Source organism: Rhinolophus sinicus, linkage group LG05, assembly GCF_036562045.2.
Source record: "Rhinolophus sinicus isolate RSC01 linkage group LG05, ASM3656204v1, whole genome shotgun sequence".
Lineage (NCBI taxonomy): Eukaryota > Metazoa > Chordata > Mammalia > Chiroptera > Rhinolophidae > Rhinolophus > Rhinolophus sinicus.
The window spans coordinates 142,199,622-142,219,288 of NC_133755.1; the positions used below are offsets into that span (position 1 = coordinate 142,199,622).

Sequence of the window (19,667 nt, forward strand, 5' to 3'; positions counted from 1 at the left end):
TTGCATACCCAAAACCTTAAAATGGGCACTCAACAAACTGAGTGATAAACTACTTTTTAGTGTTTATTTCCTTGGTTTGGAAACTTTGGGTGTAACAGAACCTGGATGTCATGTAAATTTAGTGATAGGACCAGGTTTTAATCTAACAATTGCAGATTTATTTTAGATGAAAACCACCATGTAAGTCCCTTGTCTATATGGTATGTGAACACTACTTTCCTTCTCCAATTATGGATTTCTTACTTCAATTCAGAATTACCATTTCCAATTTTGAAAAATCTTTAGTTCAGCTCAAAGGTAATTCCTATATCTCAATTGCATAGCTTGTGCTATTAATTTCAGAGATAAAATGATTATACTGAGATGTCAATCTTCACCTATATTGACTGGCTAACCTGAAGACAAGATGGTAGAACTATTGCATTAAAAAATAATTACTGTAAATTAATGTCTTTGAAGAGGTAATCACAGTATATATTCACCTCTTGAGTATTCTAATTCTACAGAAATGGTCATGTCATTAGTCTCTGAAAAAAGATTTCATGTTATAAGAAACAGACAAAAGACAATCCAAGTATAATTTTTTAATAAAGATAATTACAAAAGATGGAAAAATCAGCTCAGAAAGGCCAATTACTTCTTTAATAGATCAGTTTTTTGACATAATAACTCACATCAATTTTAAATACTATCACATAAAGCATGGTGAAAAAGAAATTTTGCTTCATAATTAGAAAACTCACAATAAAATTTGCCAAGAAAAACAAAAACAAAAACAAGCCATTTTGAAAATAAATACAGTCCATGCCAAAGTAGTATAAAATGAAACCAGTCTTCAAAAAGAAAACATTTTCTTCCAAGTATTTTTTCCTTTTTTTTTTTTTTTTTTCATTTTCTGAAATTGGTGAGACTTTCAAACTCAAATTCAAATTCAAGGGTTGCTGAGCTGTTCTGATTTGGCTCTGTGAAAAGCAACACGAAGTATTAAAAATCTCAGTTTAAATGCACTGACCTGTCGATCAAGTCCTATAGGCTCATGCCAAGAAACCTGTGAACTGGTAACACCTTGAGTGTTTCTGGAGTACTGACTGCCTTATCTTTTTGAAGTTATCCTATAAAGGCTTGCACAAAACTATTATGCTAGTCCAGTGTTTAAATTTACCCATCTGACAACAGTAAAAAATCATATACAGAAATGAGAGCAACATGAAAGATCATAAGTGCCTATATAAAAATAGCAAAAAAGGTCTCAGATAAATTATGTAAAAGAACAGATTGATTTATATTTAGTTATAATACTGATTAACACTAGTCTTTGTGATTTTTTTAAGGCAAGTTACATAGATGACAGATAAATAGCCAAAAATAGATGACATATAAACTGATGCTTAAGATAGCATATGTTGTCTTATGCACCAAAACTGACTAAAATCCACAGCATCTCATACGACTTACTGATGTTCTCAGGTTCAGTCTAATACTTCTCAAAAGAATACATACACCACCCCCGACAAAGTAAATGTGTTTATTTTTATCATATATAAAAATTACTAGATGAGGAATATAATTTACCCTTTGGTATCTGTTTTTTCACCACTATTATCCTTGGATTTGTCTTCTTCCTTCACATCTAGTAACAAAAATTAGAAGAGATTACAATCTATGTATCTTGAAATATAAAAAGAAATATATTTTATTTTTAAAATATACCTTACTTAAAATGTAAAAAAGCTGTCATATGTAACTTACTATTTGTGAATTCAATAACAATAAGCTTTACGTGCTATGCTAAATGAGAGGTTCACAATGTCAATGTTAACAAGTCTTTGTCTTTTCGGAAGTTTTGCTTCTGTGGGATCAGCGTATTACAGCTGGAGTATGTACTGTGAAGAAGTTAAGCCTACAGACACGAGCATAGCACTGGGAGATCAGGAAAGGCTACCATGAAGAAGTGACAGTTGAATGCTGTCTTGAAGAATGAATAGTTTTTGGGTAGAAAAGGGTAGACAGAGGAAAACTTAAAAGGGCTTTGAGGCAAGAAGGAATTAGCAGGCTGGCAGGAAGAACTGAAAGACCAATGTGACGAGTATTGTGAGAAGAGGGGAGAATGAGATTAAGCCCAGAGACACAGCAGAGGATAAATCCTATCATTTATACCATTAATTTTTAACCCTTGTTATAAATACTGACACTTTAATATTTTAATAAAACTTAATGAAATAGGACTAACACTATAAACTTAATATTGCTAAAACAAATTAGCCTAAATGCACTGAATATTTTACATAAGCAAATGAATCAAAGCTGTGAGGTAATGATCTAATAATAAAGATATAATGAATTATAAATATATAAATGTTAAGCATTCCTCATAGATATTTCAGGGAATGGGTCTGAACTATAATACAAACATGAGGCAATATGAACATTAAGACATTTGTTTCGACTTCTGGCTTAATTTTGGATATGTAAACTTAAAGTATCAAAACAGGATTGAGGAAAGGAAGAAAAAAACTGGTCCTAACTTTAGGTTTTAAACTATAGATTTAAAAAACAGTTTTCTATGGTTAATATTTTTCATCTGTAGGCTGAGGTATTTTAACAATTGCAAGGCCCCATAAGAATCTATTACCAAATAAAAAAGTTTTTTAAACATATCAATTAATATCAGCAATACAAGTACTGAGGAACTAAAAACTGAGATTAATTCACCACCAGGATCTTAAGCCAGATCAAAAGGTACTCTAATTTTCAGCTAAAATAGCAATGAGTTCATACCCACTTTCCCATTTGAAAGGAAAAGCAAAGAAAAGATACTAGATTTTAAAAGAAGACATACTACTGAAAGAAGAAAAAATACTAGAAAAACCCTACAGCTAAAGCCTAAGTTCTCCTTACCTCAATCATAGATGGCATTTCTGGATGTCAATCAGTACACAAAAGCAGAATGAAGCCATCATTGTAATACATTGAGAAGTTAAAATTATAAAATGGTAGAGAAAAGTAGACTATAGAGTGAATCCACATGTAAAAGAACAGAACTAGATGTACCAAGATATGTTATGAATTCCTAACTCCAGTAAAAAAGAAAAAAGAACCCAAGAGCCAGCTTACTCGTATAACTTCAACATAATAGACAGATAAAAGAAAAGGATACTGGACCAGTATCTCTGAATTGGTTTTTCACATGCTACAGGGTCAAAATTAACAGACCAACTAAATTCATGCTCATCATGATTACTTGCAAATGGTTATCAGGTATCCATCAGGAAATGCACCAAGTGCCAAGAAAACAGATATTTAAGATACTGCATTCCCTGGCCATGAGCAGCTCAATCGAGCAGGGAGATACGTAAAATCCTATACAGAGGAGCTATATTATCATGTGTTAAATAAAATGACTGAGGTATGTGTAAGTGCTCTGGGAACTCAGATAAGAGATAAGATTCTCGTAGCCAATTCAAGGTCCTATAAAGTATCTGTTTTCTCAATAGGTAAGCTGACATAGCATTTTTTAAGTTAAGACATCAGAAATATTATCTCCTCCCCAAGCCAGCTCCCAAATCACTTCCTATATTTCCTCAGTTTTTATGTTTTCTTCAAACAATTTCTGAAGAAAGTCTATTCTCTGAGCTTTTTCAAAATAGTTAAATGGGTCTAAGGACAATCTACCTCTTCTTTTGTGTTTTATTCCCAGGAAATAAACTTTAGGGAATTAAAAATTATGTTAAATTTTAGCTCTGCTCAGACTATAAATGGATCTATAATCACTTTGTCTTCTCTTACCTAATCTATATCATAGTGCAATATTGACTATGTTAAACCCCTATCAATCAAGAGAAGGCAATAAGTTTCCTATATTATAAAAGCAAATGTGACTAACAACATTTAGAGCTCTAAATAAAGGACAGTTAAAAGCTAAGCACCATTTACATAATAAGTCACCTACCTAGTACACCCACCCCTCCAATACCTGTGTTAACTGATGCCAAGATCTCATAAAAACAGCAGTGCAGTTCACTTTTAAAAACTTACAATTTTAAAACCATTTACCCAAAAAATAAATCTCACCTGCTTTTTTGTCCTCTGTTTCCTTTTTGTCTTCCTCAATTCTAGCTTTCTTTGCTTTCTTATGATCAGCCACATTTCTACGACCTCCTTCTCCTTCATCCTCTGAATCTGAGAATTCTTCATCACAAGCTATCCGTTTGTCTGATGCTCGAACTAATACATAATGAAAGTTTTGACAAAAGTAGCCATAAGTTTTATAACTGTTACAGTGCACTCTTGTACAAATGAACTAACCAGCCACTACATTTAAAAGTGTAGGATAATAGAAACTTAATAATTTTAAGATTAGAACTGAATGCATGGTTTGCTAAATACTGATAATTTAGCTTTGATCTAGGAAAAACTAAAAACAACAACAACAACAACAAAAAACGGGGTAGGCCCGGTGGCTCAGGCGGTTGGAGCTCCGTGCTCCTAACTCCGAAGGCTGCCGGTTCGATTCCCACATGGGCCAGTGGGCTCTCAACCACAAGGTTGCCAGTTCAACTCCTCAAGTCCCGCAAGGGATGGTGGGTGGCGCCCCCTGCAACTAGCAACGGCAACGGCAACTGGACTTGGAGCTGAGCTGCGCCCTCTACAACTAAGACTGAAAGGACAACAACTTGACTTGGAAAAAAAAGTCCTGGAAGTACACACTGTTCCCCAATAAAGTCCTGTTAAAAACAAAACAAAACAAAAAAAACCAGGAAAAACATCTGGGGATCTCATAAAAAATAACTTTGGAGGGAAAAAAATTGTATTTTTTTTTAATAGGAGGTGGGGATGATATCTTTATCTAAAAAGTAACCTTCTGCTTCAGAGCTCAGAGGGGAAGTAGAAGTAGACAAAATTAAAAATACCATCAATACCAATCTGTCAGAAATGTCTTTACCATTATAGCATACCATTATGCTACAAATCTAGCAAGCATAGTATGTGGAATGAGAAGCTGTAGAATCAAACAGAAGGTGATTCACGTTATTCAACTCACTCTACTTTAAATAGGTGTGTTATTTTTCCAATGTATTCCCAAATATACATAAATGGCTAATTTGTGGAAACTTATCACATATGTAGTCATAGAAACTGAAATCGCTGACATTCAAACTGGGCTTTGAGACATAAGAATGTTAAATCTATGTGAGAGTAAAAATGGAAAAAAAGAGACAAAAGAAATAGTGTGCTCATGAAACATGACACATAGTGAAGCTCTTGGACAACTAAAACCTTCAGTTTGTAGTGTTATTTTAACAAACCAGAAACAGCATACGCATTTTGGCATTATCTTACTAGAAATTCTCTTGTCTGGATCTTCTCCATCTTCATCTCCACTGTCTTCATGAACAGCATCTTCTGGAATAGCTTGCATTTGGACGCCAGGTGCATGAGGTAACATGCGTAAATTTTCAAATAAACGCTGTCTAACAGAATTACATGTGCAAAGTTATTAGACAAAATGCATTTTCTTTCAAGTTCCTTTTAAATGTTAATAGGAAACATTAAGGAAAAAATTTCATCTAGCTTAACCTATGAATTAAAGTAATACATCTATTGAGCACTGATTATTTATTAACCCATTTAATCCTCAACATTTACAGTGTAGGTGCCATTTAATCCGCCATATTTCATTGATAAGGAAATATAAGCACAAATATAAAAGGCAAATTAACTTGCCAAACATCACAGAGCTAGTATGTGGTAGAGAGAGGACACAAACTCAGGCTTGTATACTATAAGGTTTCCCTAAAACTTCATTGTTAGAGACAAAGCTTTATGAAACGTTTCAATGAAAATACATTTCACTTTCACGTAAAGCAAGAAAGTATAAAATTTATAGTGTCCCTTACAATTTAAAGGCTGATTTTAACTGATAGAAAAAAAATGAGTATTTTTGAGCTATGAAGCTCATATATTTTCCATTATCTTCAAAAATTAAAGAAATCAATAATCTTAAGGATTAAAATGCTTTTGAAAAAGACAAAGAAAATGTATTCTGCATAAAGCTAAAATGACCTACTGCACTTGGCCTTCTAAAGGTTCCTAAAGCTGCATCAAGACGAAATGTTGATCAAATCAATTCAATGATGTCTTACTTTATCTTTTCCATATATTCTGGAGTATTCTGATTTGTCATGTTTGAAGGACTAATATGCAGTTTGAAGTCTGGTCCAAAATATTCAAAGTAATCATTATATGGCAATTCTATTAAAAACAATGAAAGAAAGTTACATATCAAAAGCTCAGTTTTCACACATATCCATACACAAAAATCCAGATTCAAGTTGAAAAATATTTCCAAAGAAAATGTTTAAAAGTGAATGCAAAGTGAATTCACTCATTAATTGACTGCCCTCCTATTTACACGGTTTTGGAAACTACTCTTATCATCCACCTGTCCATTTCTATATATTGACAGTTCATCCAATAAAGATACCACAATAAGAACACTTACCATTCGGAATTTCACAATCAAGGGCAACTGCAGTCTCATATGTCCAACATCGAGCAACATTACGGATTGTGTATCCACCTCCTCCAAGCATTAGTAATGGTAAATTGAAAGTTTTTACAACTTCTACACATTTAGCATGACCTGAGACAAAGAAAAGTTGGGTAATAACAAATCTGCATTGTAACAGTTTGAAAAATGTGTCTTAAAAAGACAAACACAAACAAAATTTTACTCAACCAAAATGGCTTTTCTGAATATTTTAAAAACAAATATGTAAAAATTTCCAGAAATTTCTAGTCTAAAGCTTTTTATCAAACACCTTTCACAGAATGATATACAAAACACAGTAAAACATAACTGGTTATTTTAGAAAGTGTTCCCTGATAGTCAAACATACAACTGTTATTAAGATTAAAATATGAACATGACGTATTTTTATTATCATAGGCTCATGTTATGTGATGTGAAGATGTTATGTTCATTTGAAGTTACTTGGGGGGAAGTAACAATGTAATATTATGCACAAATTAAATTGATCTTTTTGTTACTGCTTTTCCCTATAGACATGAACAGAAAAATTATGGAAGGCTATACAACACAGTTTAACTAGAGGTTATCTTTAGGTAGTGGTATTATGGATAATTTTCTGACATTATAAAATTAATATCTTACTACTAAGAACTTCAATAAATTTCTGTGTGTAGAAATCTGAATATAAAGTAAACCTAATATAAAAAGAAAACATTGCTTTTGGATAAATGTCATAGTTCAATAACCAATTACAAGTTACCAGTAATTTTTTAGAATACTATCTTTCAGTCAATCTAAAGTCAATCTTTAAAGAAAGAAAAAAAAAATCTTTCAATTATAGAAGAAATCCATGCTTGTTGGAAGAGTATTTGGAAAAATCAAAAAAGTGCAAAGAAAAAAACTACCAAAAACTCTACCCAAAGTCAGTTTTTCAAATATCCATTCCCTTCCAATTCCTGAGTTAATTTTTAAAAGTTTAATGATCTGTTTTCTTCATGTAACTGTACATTATAAGCATTTTCATTAAGTATTTTTCAAGTTGCATTATATAATTCACATCCCAATTTTTATTACTGCTACTAGAAATATATGGCTTTCTTACAATAGATAAAAACTGGGTATTTTAAAAGACAAAACAAAAAGTTAATTTATAGACTTCCAAGTAAAGCTAGCTGGCTAAAAAAGGAAATTTACCTTTCCTGTACCTCAAAACCCGATAAAAATGACTATAAAGGAATTTTTAAAAAGGCTAAGCTATAAAAATGAAGACTGAGACAGAACACAACAGTAACAATATAAATGAAGGCAGGAAGGAAATGAACAAGAGGTAACTGACTTTAGTAGACCCAAGAAATCTGAATTAGAACATGGTAATGAAGACAGCTTACAATCAAGCTTAAGATTTGGAATTATAAATATCCTGTTTTGCTTACACAACTAAATTTCTGTCATTTAAAACGTAATGTAGATTTATTATTTTAAGAGTAAAATGCTGCAGTTTATGATTATGAAAGTTATTGCTTTTAAGTGTGAAAGTATTGAACTTTCAAAAATCAAGACAGGAAAACAGAGTTATTACATATCTTAAAAGTAATTAGGTAGATCATTTCTGGAAAACATCCATTTTGAGGCAACAGATGGTTATCAACACATGTGAAGTTCAACAATATAAAACTGCTTGCTATTTGGCCATTGTTAAACTACCAAGAAAAGCAGTAATTAATTTCATAGAAGCAAGTATAACATTAAATAAAATAATGTTTAAAATCTGAATTTAGTTATTTAATTCCATTTAGGCCAACAGTCCTTCTGGAAAAAGTACTATTTGAGAATTCTTCACATCTATGAAAGAATTCAAAGCAGAACATTAACTTGTTACTTAAAAATTCACAAGGAAAACAATTCCAAAATTATGTACAATACCCATGATAAATCACTACTGATCCACACATAATAAAATTTCAGATTTATTAAATAAAATTTCAGATTTATTCTTATCCCCTAGAAGTTCATTCCATAATGGTGGAAATTTTACTTTGGTCTGGACTTTTATCATATGTGATTTCAACACTTGATCAAATTTAAGTATTCAGTACAGCATTCCTCATCTCCCACACACCTTTTCTCAGGAAGCTACTTGAAATAGCAATAAGGGAAGCCAATACAACAAAGCAGCAAAGAAGAGTTCTACCGTATTTCCCCCCAAATAAGACCCATATGGTAAAGTAAGACCAGGTCTTATATTATTTTTTGCTCCAAAAGATGTATTAAAGATAATGGTCAGCCTAGGTCTTATTTTCGGGGAAACACAGTACTTTCTACCAGGTCTATAGAGGATATGCATCCAAACAGGACCAGGTGAGAAGGCTGTTCTTCAAGGAGGTAAAACTGACAGACTACCTGATACACCTGAACATATGAAGCTACAGACACTAGCTGTTTAATGATACATAGAGAGAAAACAAAGTAAATGAAAAAAAATCACACAGGAAGAAAAAGTTATGTAATAAAGAAAAATTGGATAAACTAAAACGCACTTTAATGTTGATGATGCTGTAAACAATGAATACCACAACCAAAATTCTGACATAAATACCAGATTTAAATTGTAAAAATGGAGATATTAGAAGGGTGTGTGTGCATGTATTGGGGACAAAGTGGTGAAGGAGAGCTCTCCTTCATAATGGGAAGTGAATATACAATATGCTAAAATGAAAAATTAAAAGTAACAAAGTTTGTACGCTATTTGGAGAAAGATAAACAGACCAAAAGAATCAACCAAAAATGCTGTAAATAGCTGCCCTGGTTGGGACCCCAACAAACCTTAAAAAACTATTCATGTATGAATGTATTCATAAACGTGACAAAATAAAGAAGACCTAAACAAGACCTTACTGAAACAAGATTAACTATAGTTAAAAAAATCAATTCCAAATACATACATACTGTTCTGGGAATATCACCCTTTAAATAATTTCTTACCTTTGACCGTCAGATTGAAGCAACCAAGTCTATCACCAGATAGTGAGTCTGCACCACACTGTAACACGACAGCACTAGGCTGATACATCTCCATCACTTTTGAGATAATCTACATATAAGATAACAAATGTTATTATCTCTAAAAAAACATTTTAGCATTAATTCAACTTTCAAAATAGTAATACTTACAGGCTTAAATATCTGCCCATATGACTCATCATCGATACCATCTCTCATTGGAAAATTGACAGCATAGTATTTGCCTTTTCCGGCACCAATATCCTAAAATACAGTTTAAAAGATCTCAGAATATTTCGTAATAGTTTGCTATATTAAAATATTTTTGAAAGATTGAAAAATTAGGTAACAAGAACTAATTCTGAATTCATCATGTAGGTTGAGAAAGGAAAACTACAAAGTGCATATTTTAATATTTATGGATTGCTTATAAAGCTGAAAAGAACCAATTCCAATTAATCTGTAACGATTATTTTGGGGAATTTAACGCAAAGTTAAAGGCAACATGAAATTACATATTACATTAACCGAATAAGTTCATAAACAGAATATATAAGACAACTTTATGTGTAAAACTGTGGAAAACATATACTCTGAGCCAAAGAACCCTGCAGAATAATTGTCTCTGTAATGCAGAAGAAACCTTGTGGCTCACAATCTGGCATGAGTTTACTTATGATGAAAGAAAAGCCTAGACTTTCTTGAAGTTTTAATAGCTTCAGACTAAACCACTAAAGTCTGTTCTTTAATTAGGCTTGAGATAAATTTCGTTTCTACTTGTTAAGTTAAGTACCACTCTAGGCATTTAATACCTCCCAAAAGAAGCACAGAAGCTGAGGGCTGGGTTCCAGCTACACACACACCCTCTTAAAATATATATACATGTATTACATGTACTTATTTTTATGTTATGCATCTGTGCTCCCATGTATCTCTGTGTGCATATACGGATATACATACTTATATGTATATATTCCTAGGAGAGATAGGAGAACACTGCTACAAAACAGTGCTTTAACTACAATACCAAAGGATTGGGCATGACTGATTCTTGTGTGTTTTAAATTATGTCTCAATAAATATGAATCTTTAGGATTATTAACATTTATACAAGTTCTTCCCTTGTCTCTCACGGAATGATGTTAGCAGGAATCCATTTCTAAAAAAAAAAAATAAAACTTATATTTCAACATTTAGAGTTATGATGACTCAATTTTCAATGAAGAAAAAGCAAGTGGAATTACAAACCCCCCATAATTTTTCTTGAAGATATCTAAATTTTTATATATAACTAAATACAAACCATACAAACGTGGATAAGCTAACATATTGTAAATCCTTAGACTCCTGCACTAAAAACACAGTAGGAATGTAGGAATACACACTGCCACGAAGAACACTACATTCTTAAGTTGGTCACACTTACCACTCTAGGTTGGCAACTCAGAGCTGCTGCCCTTATTAGACCAAGCTTTATCTCTTTAATTTCTTACTTCTTAACTGCTACTTGTAACACTTTGTTTTTTTCCTTCCATCTAGACTATGATCTAATAAATGCAAGCAAGATTTTAACAGTGGTCTAACCTCAGAATAGCCTTTTCTGATTTAGAATGAATTGTCAGGTAGAAAAGGGAATGATTAAAATAACATCCAAAGATACACACGAGATTCACAACTAAAATCCAAATACAACTACACATAAAATGTAATGATTGATTTTAGTTTCCTTACAAAATTTTGAAGACACCTATATAATATCTACAAGAAAAATATTAGGATGACATTTCATACACTGAGTATTTTTAAAATCTTAGTGAGGAAGAGACATTGAAAGTCTTTCTCAAATCTTTTTAAAACAAGCATTCTCCAATATTTTCCAAAAACTTCTAACAACCATAAGAATACTGTCAGAAATTTAACAGAGACCGCCATTTACCATTTCTGAGCTTAAGTAGGATTATATGACAAAGGCATTATCCTTCCTTCAGCTTACAGCTGGGAAGGCTTTTCCTTAATTTCTAGTGGGGTGACTGTAGACAAATAAATTCTACTGGTTTGGAGCAGTGGTTCTCAAACTTTAGTGCGCAGAATAATCCAGTTTCTGGCCCTGAGAATACGTACTTCTAACAAGTTCCAGCTGATGCTGATTTTGTTAGTTTAGGGATCATACTGGTTTTTAAGATAAGACCAAATGGGAAACGGCATCGAAGGAGCTAACCAACAAGGAACTGAAAATATAAATTTGCAATTTTAAAAGCCACATAATTTAAACCGAAATAAATTAAACTGACAGCTGTCATGCCAGGTGTCATGTGAGGTCTCTAGTCCCACTCCCCGCATAAGAATGCCCCCTCCCCGCATAGGAGCACCCCGCATATGGTGAGGCCAGAAAGGAACACCCACGGAGCCATAGATAAGGGAGTCATACCGCTATATTCTCGCTGGTGGCTGGGTTGGAGACACAGGAAACAGGATCCACTCGATCTGCAACCTGCCGTCTGCTTCTCTGCCAACCAACCCCACTTGCTAGCTGCAATCCCCATGCTAACTGCAATCCGCGCTTGCTAGCTCAGCCACCATCTTCTTGCTAGCCCCCCATTTTCTGCTAGGGGAGCCACGGCAGTTATATTAGTGGCCAATGGCTCATTGGTTACAGCTGACGGCCAACTAGCCACAGCTGATGGCCATCCAATCACAGGTTATGGCCATTTACTACCCAAGTGAGCACCTTTCCACGTGAGGGCGAGAGCCTGGAAACTGCACTCCTGGCTCTGTCCCCACAACAGCCTACCCACTTATAAATAAAAATAAAGGTTTCACCATCACAACTATTACTGAAAAAACATCATCTTGTAGTCAATTAAAGAAATGTCACACATTTGAAAAATAAGGCCACTCTAAAACTTTTGGTTGCTAAATAAACTATATGATGTATTACAGATTTGTAAAATAACCTTAACAATGTATTTTAGAACTAACACGGAAGGCCATGGTAAGAGAAATCTCCTATATAATCCAGGCTGAATTAAAAACAGCTGTTTACATTTCTGAATAAACTTCAACATGCATGTGGTTTGGTTAAAACAAAACAAAACAAAACAAAAAAACACAACCCTCTAGTGAAGCAAAAAATACTTCAAGAAGTTTGGAGAAACAGAATTTGACCAGTGGTTTTTACATTCACAAATACGAAAGCACCAAATGAAAGAAGAAAACAAATAAATGAGCTTCATGTAATAGGCAGGATAAGCTATGGTATTCTTTCTCTTCCCCAAGAGTCTCTAATACAAATTTCAGAAGCCCAAGAAAAAGAGATTAAAATTGTACCTATTAAATCAAGACCAATCATAAAAGGGTAGTTCAAGAACCTGAAAAAGACTTAGTCAATTATGTTATTCCACCAATCTTTCTAATCAATAACAATGTGTGTTACTGTCAAGTAGGTTTTGAAGATTCAAACATCAAGGAAACTGCTCCATGCTTTGTGGATGTTCAAAAATATTTACTCAACCAAAGAAAATAGCTGAGCAAAGAAAGTCCTGTAAGTACTCATTAAATTTTTGCTTATAGTCAGTAAAAGTGAATTCCAGCAGATGTTATAGCATATAAAATGACTCAAGTCTACATATAAGCTTCAAATTAATGATTCAGGAAAAAACATTAGTTCAGGTACAGGATTACTAGCCTCCTCGGTTAATCTCATATTTATTCGGACAAAATTCAGTCTTACCCTCAAGTCTCCTGTTCCAGGGAAGTATTCCCCATATTTATGGAATGATACAGTCATTACACGATCTGTGGTATAAAAAGCTTCTTCAACACCATCGCCATGATGGATATCAATATCAATATATAAGACTCTCTGATGATACCTGAAAAGAAAGCCGTAAATTAGGGCTTTAAAGGTTTTAAAATGGGAAGACCCACCATGGAATGAGAAAACCTATTTTTGAGCGCTTTCCTTCCAGAATGCTTAATCCCCTTTCTTATTTTATTCCCAACCTAAGAGACCATTCAACCATCTGAAGTTACAGTTTGAAACTTGGACCATTTTTAAAAATAAAATCGTATCTGTTTACTGAGTTACATTTTTTTCTCATGCTAAAGAACGTTCTCAGCAACTGGCAATATAACAATAAAAAACATCCCCTAACATGGAATACAAATGATGTACTAAGTAAAAGAAGTTCAAATCACTTATTAAAGACTATGGTGGACTACAAAATAATTTCATCCTGTTTCATATAGGCCAAAATAGATATTTATATTAGCTGCAAGCTCAAATAATTAGTTATGTCAAGAGTTATGTCATTAAAAACACTGCCTCTCAACAACAGATCAGAAGTGACTTTACAAAATATTTAAGATGTAAAAGATTAAATGTCCTGAAAGGGACAACCACCAAGCACTTTTTGCAAACACAGCTGTTGGTTAAAGCCCTTGAGAATAGAAAAGTTCTGCGATGGGAATCAGCTGTAGAACAGATAATGGTTATAAAAAATTAGGCAAATTTTGGAATCTTATTCATCTTTGTTAGCAGATGACTTGTTTCTAACATGTACTTCATTACTCTATGTAAGGACCTTTTTTCAGGTCCTGGGCACAGAGCAATGGACACAGCATAACTACAAGGTCCCTACTCTCATGGTACTTACAATCTAGGAGGTGAAGAAGACAAACAAGTAAACAGAAAACAAGGCAGTAAAACAGACTAAGATAGTGACAAATGGGATGGGGAAAGAAGACATTACTTTAGCTTTAGTGATTAGAAAAAAACCTCTATTGAGGAAACAATACTGGAGCCAAGATCCAATGATGAGAAGTCCACCGTGTGAAGGTCTCAGGGTAGAGCCTTCTTGGCAGAGGGCATGACAAGTGCAAAAAACAACAAAGAAGAAACAATCTCAGCACGTTCATATTATTAATAGTTAAAAAAAAAAAAAAAGTCCTCATTAGTACTCAGCATAGATGATACCAAAGAATTCTGCATCAGGTATAATAGCATTATGACTGTGTGTAACAATTTTCATATTGCATTGTGTGTATATGTATATGTGAAAGTACCATAAATGATGTCATGGGTTTCTTTAAAATATTTCAGCAAAGGAAAGAGAATTAAAAAAAGGATGAATCATGCAAATGTATAAAAATTCTTGAATTTGGAAGATGGGTAAATGGGAGGTTATGAACTACTCTCCAGTTTTTATTAAGTTTGAATGTTGTTGTTTTTTTGGTACAATTATATACCTCACAAAGTGATCTCCCCACTAAGTCTATTATCCATCAGATACTGTACAATTACAATATTACTGACTATATTCCCTACGCTGTACTTTAACATCCCTGATTTTTTTAGTTGACATTCAATATTATATTAGTTTCAGGTGTACAGCATAGTGGTTATACGTTTATACAATCTATGACGTGATTCCCCCCAATAAGTCTACTACCTACCTGACACTATGGTTTTTATAATATTAATGACTATATTCCCCATACTGTACTTTACACATCGCTGTGACTATTTCGTAACTACCAATTTGTACTTGTTAATCCCTTCACCTTTTGCATCCAGTCCAACACCCCTCCCATTTGGTAAACATCAGTTTGTTCTCTGTATCTATGAGTCTGTGTCTGTTTTGTTTGTTCATTTATATTTTTTTTTTACATTCCACATACAAGTGAGATTATATGGTACTTATCTTTCTCAGACTGACTTATTTCTTAATAAGGTCTATCCATGTTGTCGTAAATGGTTAAGATTTCACTTTTTATGGCAGAGTAATATTCCATTGTATATATGTACCACCTTTTCTTATCCAATCGACTATTGATGGGCACCTCAGCTGGATCCCTATCTTGACTATTGTAAATAGCACTGCAGTGAATCTAGGGGTGCGTGTACCTTTTCAAATTAGCGTTTTGGATTTCTTCGGATAAATACCCTGAAATAGAATTGCTGGATCATAAGGTGTTTCTATTTTTAATTTTTTGAGGCCCATTCAAACTGTTTTCCAGTAGAGGCTGCATCAATTTGCAATCCCACCAACAGTGCACGAGGGTTTCCTTTTCTTCACATCCTTGCCAACACTTGTTTTTCGATTGATGATAGCCATTCTGACAGGTGTCAGGTGATATGTCATAGTGGTTTTAATTTGCATTTCTCTGATGATTAGTGATATTGAGCATCTTTTCATATGTCTATTGGCTATTTGTATGTCCTCGTTGGAGAAACGTCTATTCAGGTCCTTTGCCCATTTTCAAACCACTGTTTGCTGTTTTGGAGTTGAGTTGTATGAGTTTTTAAAATAAAATCTGGATACCGTTGTTTCCCTGAAAATGAGACCTAGCCGGACCGCCAGCTCTTAATGCGTCTTTTGGAGCAAAAATTAATATAAGACATGGTATTATATTATATTATACCTGGTTTTATATTGATTTTTGCTCCAAAAGATGCATTAGAGCTGATGGTCTGGCTAAGTCTTATTTTCGGGGCAACATGGTATTAAGCCATCAGATGTATCACTGGAGAGTATCTTCTCCCATTCAGTAGGATGTCTTTTCGATTTGTTTCCTTTGCTGTGCAAAATCTTTTTAGTTCAATGTAGTCCCATTTGTTTCTTTTTCTTTTGCTTCCCTTGTCTGAGGAGATATGCCAGAAAAAAATATTACCAAGAGTAATGTTGGAGAGTTTACTGCCTGTTTTCTTCTAGGAGTTTTATGGTTTTTAGTCTTACACTTAAGTCTTAAATCCATTTTGAGTTTATTCTTGTATATGGAATAAAAAGATGCAGTTTTCCCAGCATCATTTATTGAACACTCTCTTTACCCCATTTATATTTTTGCTTCCTTTGTCATAGATTAAATGACAATATAGGCATGGGTTTATTTCTGAGCTCTTTATTATGGATTTCTGTTTCACTGATCCATTTGTTGTTTTTGCCAATATCATGCTGTTTTGATTACTATGGACTTGTAGTATAGTTTTGTATCAGGCAGCCTTTTATCTCCAACTTTTTTCTCTTCTCAAGATTGCCATGGTCATTCAGGATCTTTTATGGCTCCATGTAACTTTTAGGATTATTTGTTCTAGTTCTGTGAAGAATGGCATTGATATTCTGATAAGGATTGCACTGACTCTATAGACCGCTTTGGGTAGTATGGACATTTTACTCTATTAATTCTTCCTATCCATAAGCATAGTATATGCTTCCATTTATTTGTATCTTCTTCAATTTCTCATTAATGTCTTAATGATTTTCAGAGTACAGGTCTTTTACTTTTTGGTTAAATTTATTCCTAGGTATTGTTTTTTTAAAGCAATCATAAATGAGATTGTTTTAATATCTCTTTCTGATAGTTCATTATTAGTGTATGAAAATGCAACCAATTTCTAAAGTGTCCTGCTACTTTACTAAATTCACTCATCAGTTCTGTTTTTTGGTGGTATACTTGGCGTTCTCTCTATATAGTATCATGTCATCTGCAAAGAATGAGTTTTACTTCTTCCTTTCCAATTTGGATGCCTTCTGTTTTTTTTTTTTTTTGGTCTGATTTCAGTATTAATGTTGAATAAAAGTGGTGCAAGTCGACATCCTTGATATTAAGAAGAATGCTTTTAGCTCTTCACCATTGAGTATGATGTTAGCTGTGGGTTTATCATATATGGCCTTTATTATGTTGAGATATGTTCCCTCTATTCCCATTTTGCTGTTTTTATCATAAATGGATACAGGATTTTGTTCAAATGCTTTTTCTCCACCTGATATATCTTTCATTTTGTTTGTGGTGTATCACATTAAATTGATTTTGATATTGAACCAACTTTGCATCCCAGAAATAATTCCTACTTTATCATGGTGTGCGATCTTTTTGATGTCTTGCTGAATTCAGTTTGCTAATATTTTGTCGAGGATTTCTGTATGTATGTTCATCAAGGATATATCGACCTACAATGTTCTTTTTTGTAATGTCTGTTTAGTTTTGGACTCAGGGTAATGATGGCCTCATAAAATGAGCTTGTGAACCTTTCAGCCCTGCTGAATTTTTTGGACTAGTTTGAGAATAGGTGTTAACTGTTCTTTGAATGTCTGGAAAAATTCACCTGTGAATCCATCTGGTCCAGGACTTTATTTGTTGGAAGTTTGTTGATTACCGATTTGATTTCATTACGTAGTAGTAATCGGTCAGTTTAGGTTTTGTTTCTTCTTGATTCAGCCTTGAAAGATTGTGTACTTCTAGGAATTTATCCATTTCCAGATAGTCCAATTTTGTTAGTGTAATTGCTCATATTTTCTTAAAATTTTTGTATTTCTGTGATGTCCGTGGTACCTCTTTTTTATTTTATTTGGGTCCTCTTTTTTCTTGATGAGTTTTCAATTTTATCTTTTCAGAGAACCAGTTTTGGTTTCATCGATTTTTTTTGTCTTTTTTTAATTCTCTATTTTGTTTATTTCCACTCTAATCTTTATTATTTCCTTCCTTCTACTCACTTTGGGCTTTGTTAGCTGTTCTTTTTGTAGTTCAAGTGTAAGGTTAAATTGTTGGAGATTTTTTCTCATTTCTTGAAGTAGCGTAGGCTTGTATTGCTATGACTTTCTCTCTTAGGACTACTTTCACTGTGTCCATAGATTTTTGGGTTGTTGTGTTTTCATTTTCATTTTGTCTCAAGTTATCTTGATTTCTTCCTTGACCTGTTAATCCATCCATTGTTTAGTAGCATGTTATTTAGCCTCCATGTGTTTGTGTGGTTTTTAGATTATTTGTAATTGACTTCTACTTTCATACCATTATGGTCAGAGAGGACTCTTGGTATGATGTCAATTTTGAATTTATTGCGACTTGTTTTGTGGCCTTAATATGTGATCCATCTTGGAAAATGTTTCATGTGCACTTGAAAAGAATGTGTATTATGCTTCTTTGGTGTGGAATGTTCAAAAATACCAATTAAATACAACTGGTCTAGCGTATCATTTAAAGATGCTATTTCCATGTTGATTTTCTATCTGGAAGATCCATTGGTGCAATGGAGTGTTAAAATCCCCTACTATGATTGTATTATTGTTGATCTCTTTATGTTGGTCAATATTTGCTTTATATATTTAGGTGCTCCTATGTTGGGTGCATACTGTGTTTCCCTGAAAATAAGACCTAGCCAATCAGCTCTAGAGTCTTTTGGAGCAAAAATTAATTTAAGACTGGGTCTTTTATTATAATAAAACAGGGTGTTATGTTAATTTTGTTCCAAAAGACACATTAGAGCTGAATGTTGGCTATATCTTATTTTCGGGGAAACATGGTAGATGTTTACTAGGTTATTTCCTCTTGTTGGACTGATTCCTTTATTACATAATGTCCTTGTCTGTTATTATAGCCTGCATTTTAAAGTCTATTTTGTCTACTATAAGTATTGCTACCCTAGCTTTTTTTGTTTCCATTTGCATGAAATATCGTTTTCCATTCCTATACTTTCAATCTGTGTCTTTTGATCTGACATGGGTCACTTGTAGACAGCACATGATGTGTCCTGCATTCAGCTACCCTATCTTTTGATTGGAGCATTTAATCCATTCACATTTAAAGAGGTTATTGATAGGTACATAGTTACTGCCATAATTACTACTCATTTTTGTCTGTACCACATCCCCCCCTTAAACAAGTCCCTTTAATGTTTCTTGTAATACTGGCTTGATGATACTGAATGGTTATAGCCACTTTTTTTTTTTTTTTAAATCTGGGAAGCTCTTTATCTCTCCTTCCATTTTAAATGATAGCCTTGCTGGGTAGTCTTGGTTGTAGGTCCTTGCTTTTCATCACTTTGAATATTTCATGCCACTTCCTTCTGTCCTGCAGTTTCTGTTGAGAAATCAGCTGATAATCGTATAGGAGCTCCCTTGTAAGTAACTAGTTATCTTTCTCTTGCTGTGTTTAGGATTCTGTTTTAACCTTTGCCATTGTACTTAGATGTCTTGGTGTGGGCCTCTTTGGGTTCATCTTGTTTGGGACCCTCTGCACTTCCTGGGCTTGTATGTCTATTACTTTTGCCAGGTTAGGGAAGTTTTCAGTCATTATTTCTTCAAATAAGTTCTCAATTTCTTGTTCCCTCTCTTGTCCTTCTGGTACTCCTATAATGCAA

General features: G+C 33.5%; 1 protein-coding gene across 1 annotated transcript in view; it reads right to left on the reverse strand.

Moving 5' to 3' along the window:
- Positions 1–569: 569 nt before the first annotated feature.
- Positions 570–19,667, reverse strand: part of HDAC2 (histone deacetylase 2) — a 34,486-nt gene continuing 15,388 nt past the window's right edge. Inside the window, exons 6-14 of the mRNA XM_019742905.2 lie at positions 13,263–13,404; positions 9,704–9,796; positions 9,515–9,623; positions 6,503–6,643; positions 6,144–6,252; positions 5,341–5,471; positions 4,072–4,224; positions 1,573–1,630; positions 570–962 (exon numbers count right to left, since the gene is read on the reverse strand). Of these exons, the coding sequence (XP_019598464.1) occupies positions 932–962; positions 1,573–1,630; positions 4,072–4,224; positions 5,341–5,471; positions 6,144–6,252; positions 6,503–6,643; positions 9,515–9,623; positions 9,704–9,796; positions 13,263–13,404 (967 nt within the window). The 3' untranslated portion in view covers positions 570–931. The remainder of the gene's footprint in view (positions 963–1,572; positions 1,631–4,071; positions 4,225–5,340; positions 5,472–6,143; positions 6,253–6,502; positions 6,644–9,514; positions 9,624–9,703; positions 9,797–13,262; positions 13,405–19,667) is intronic.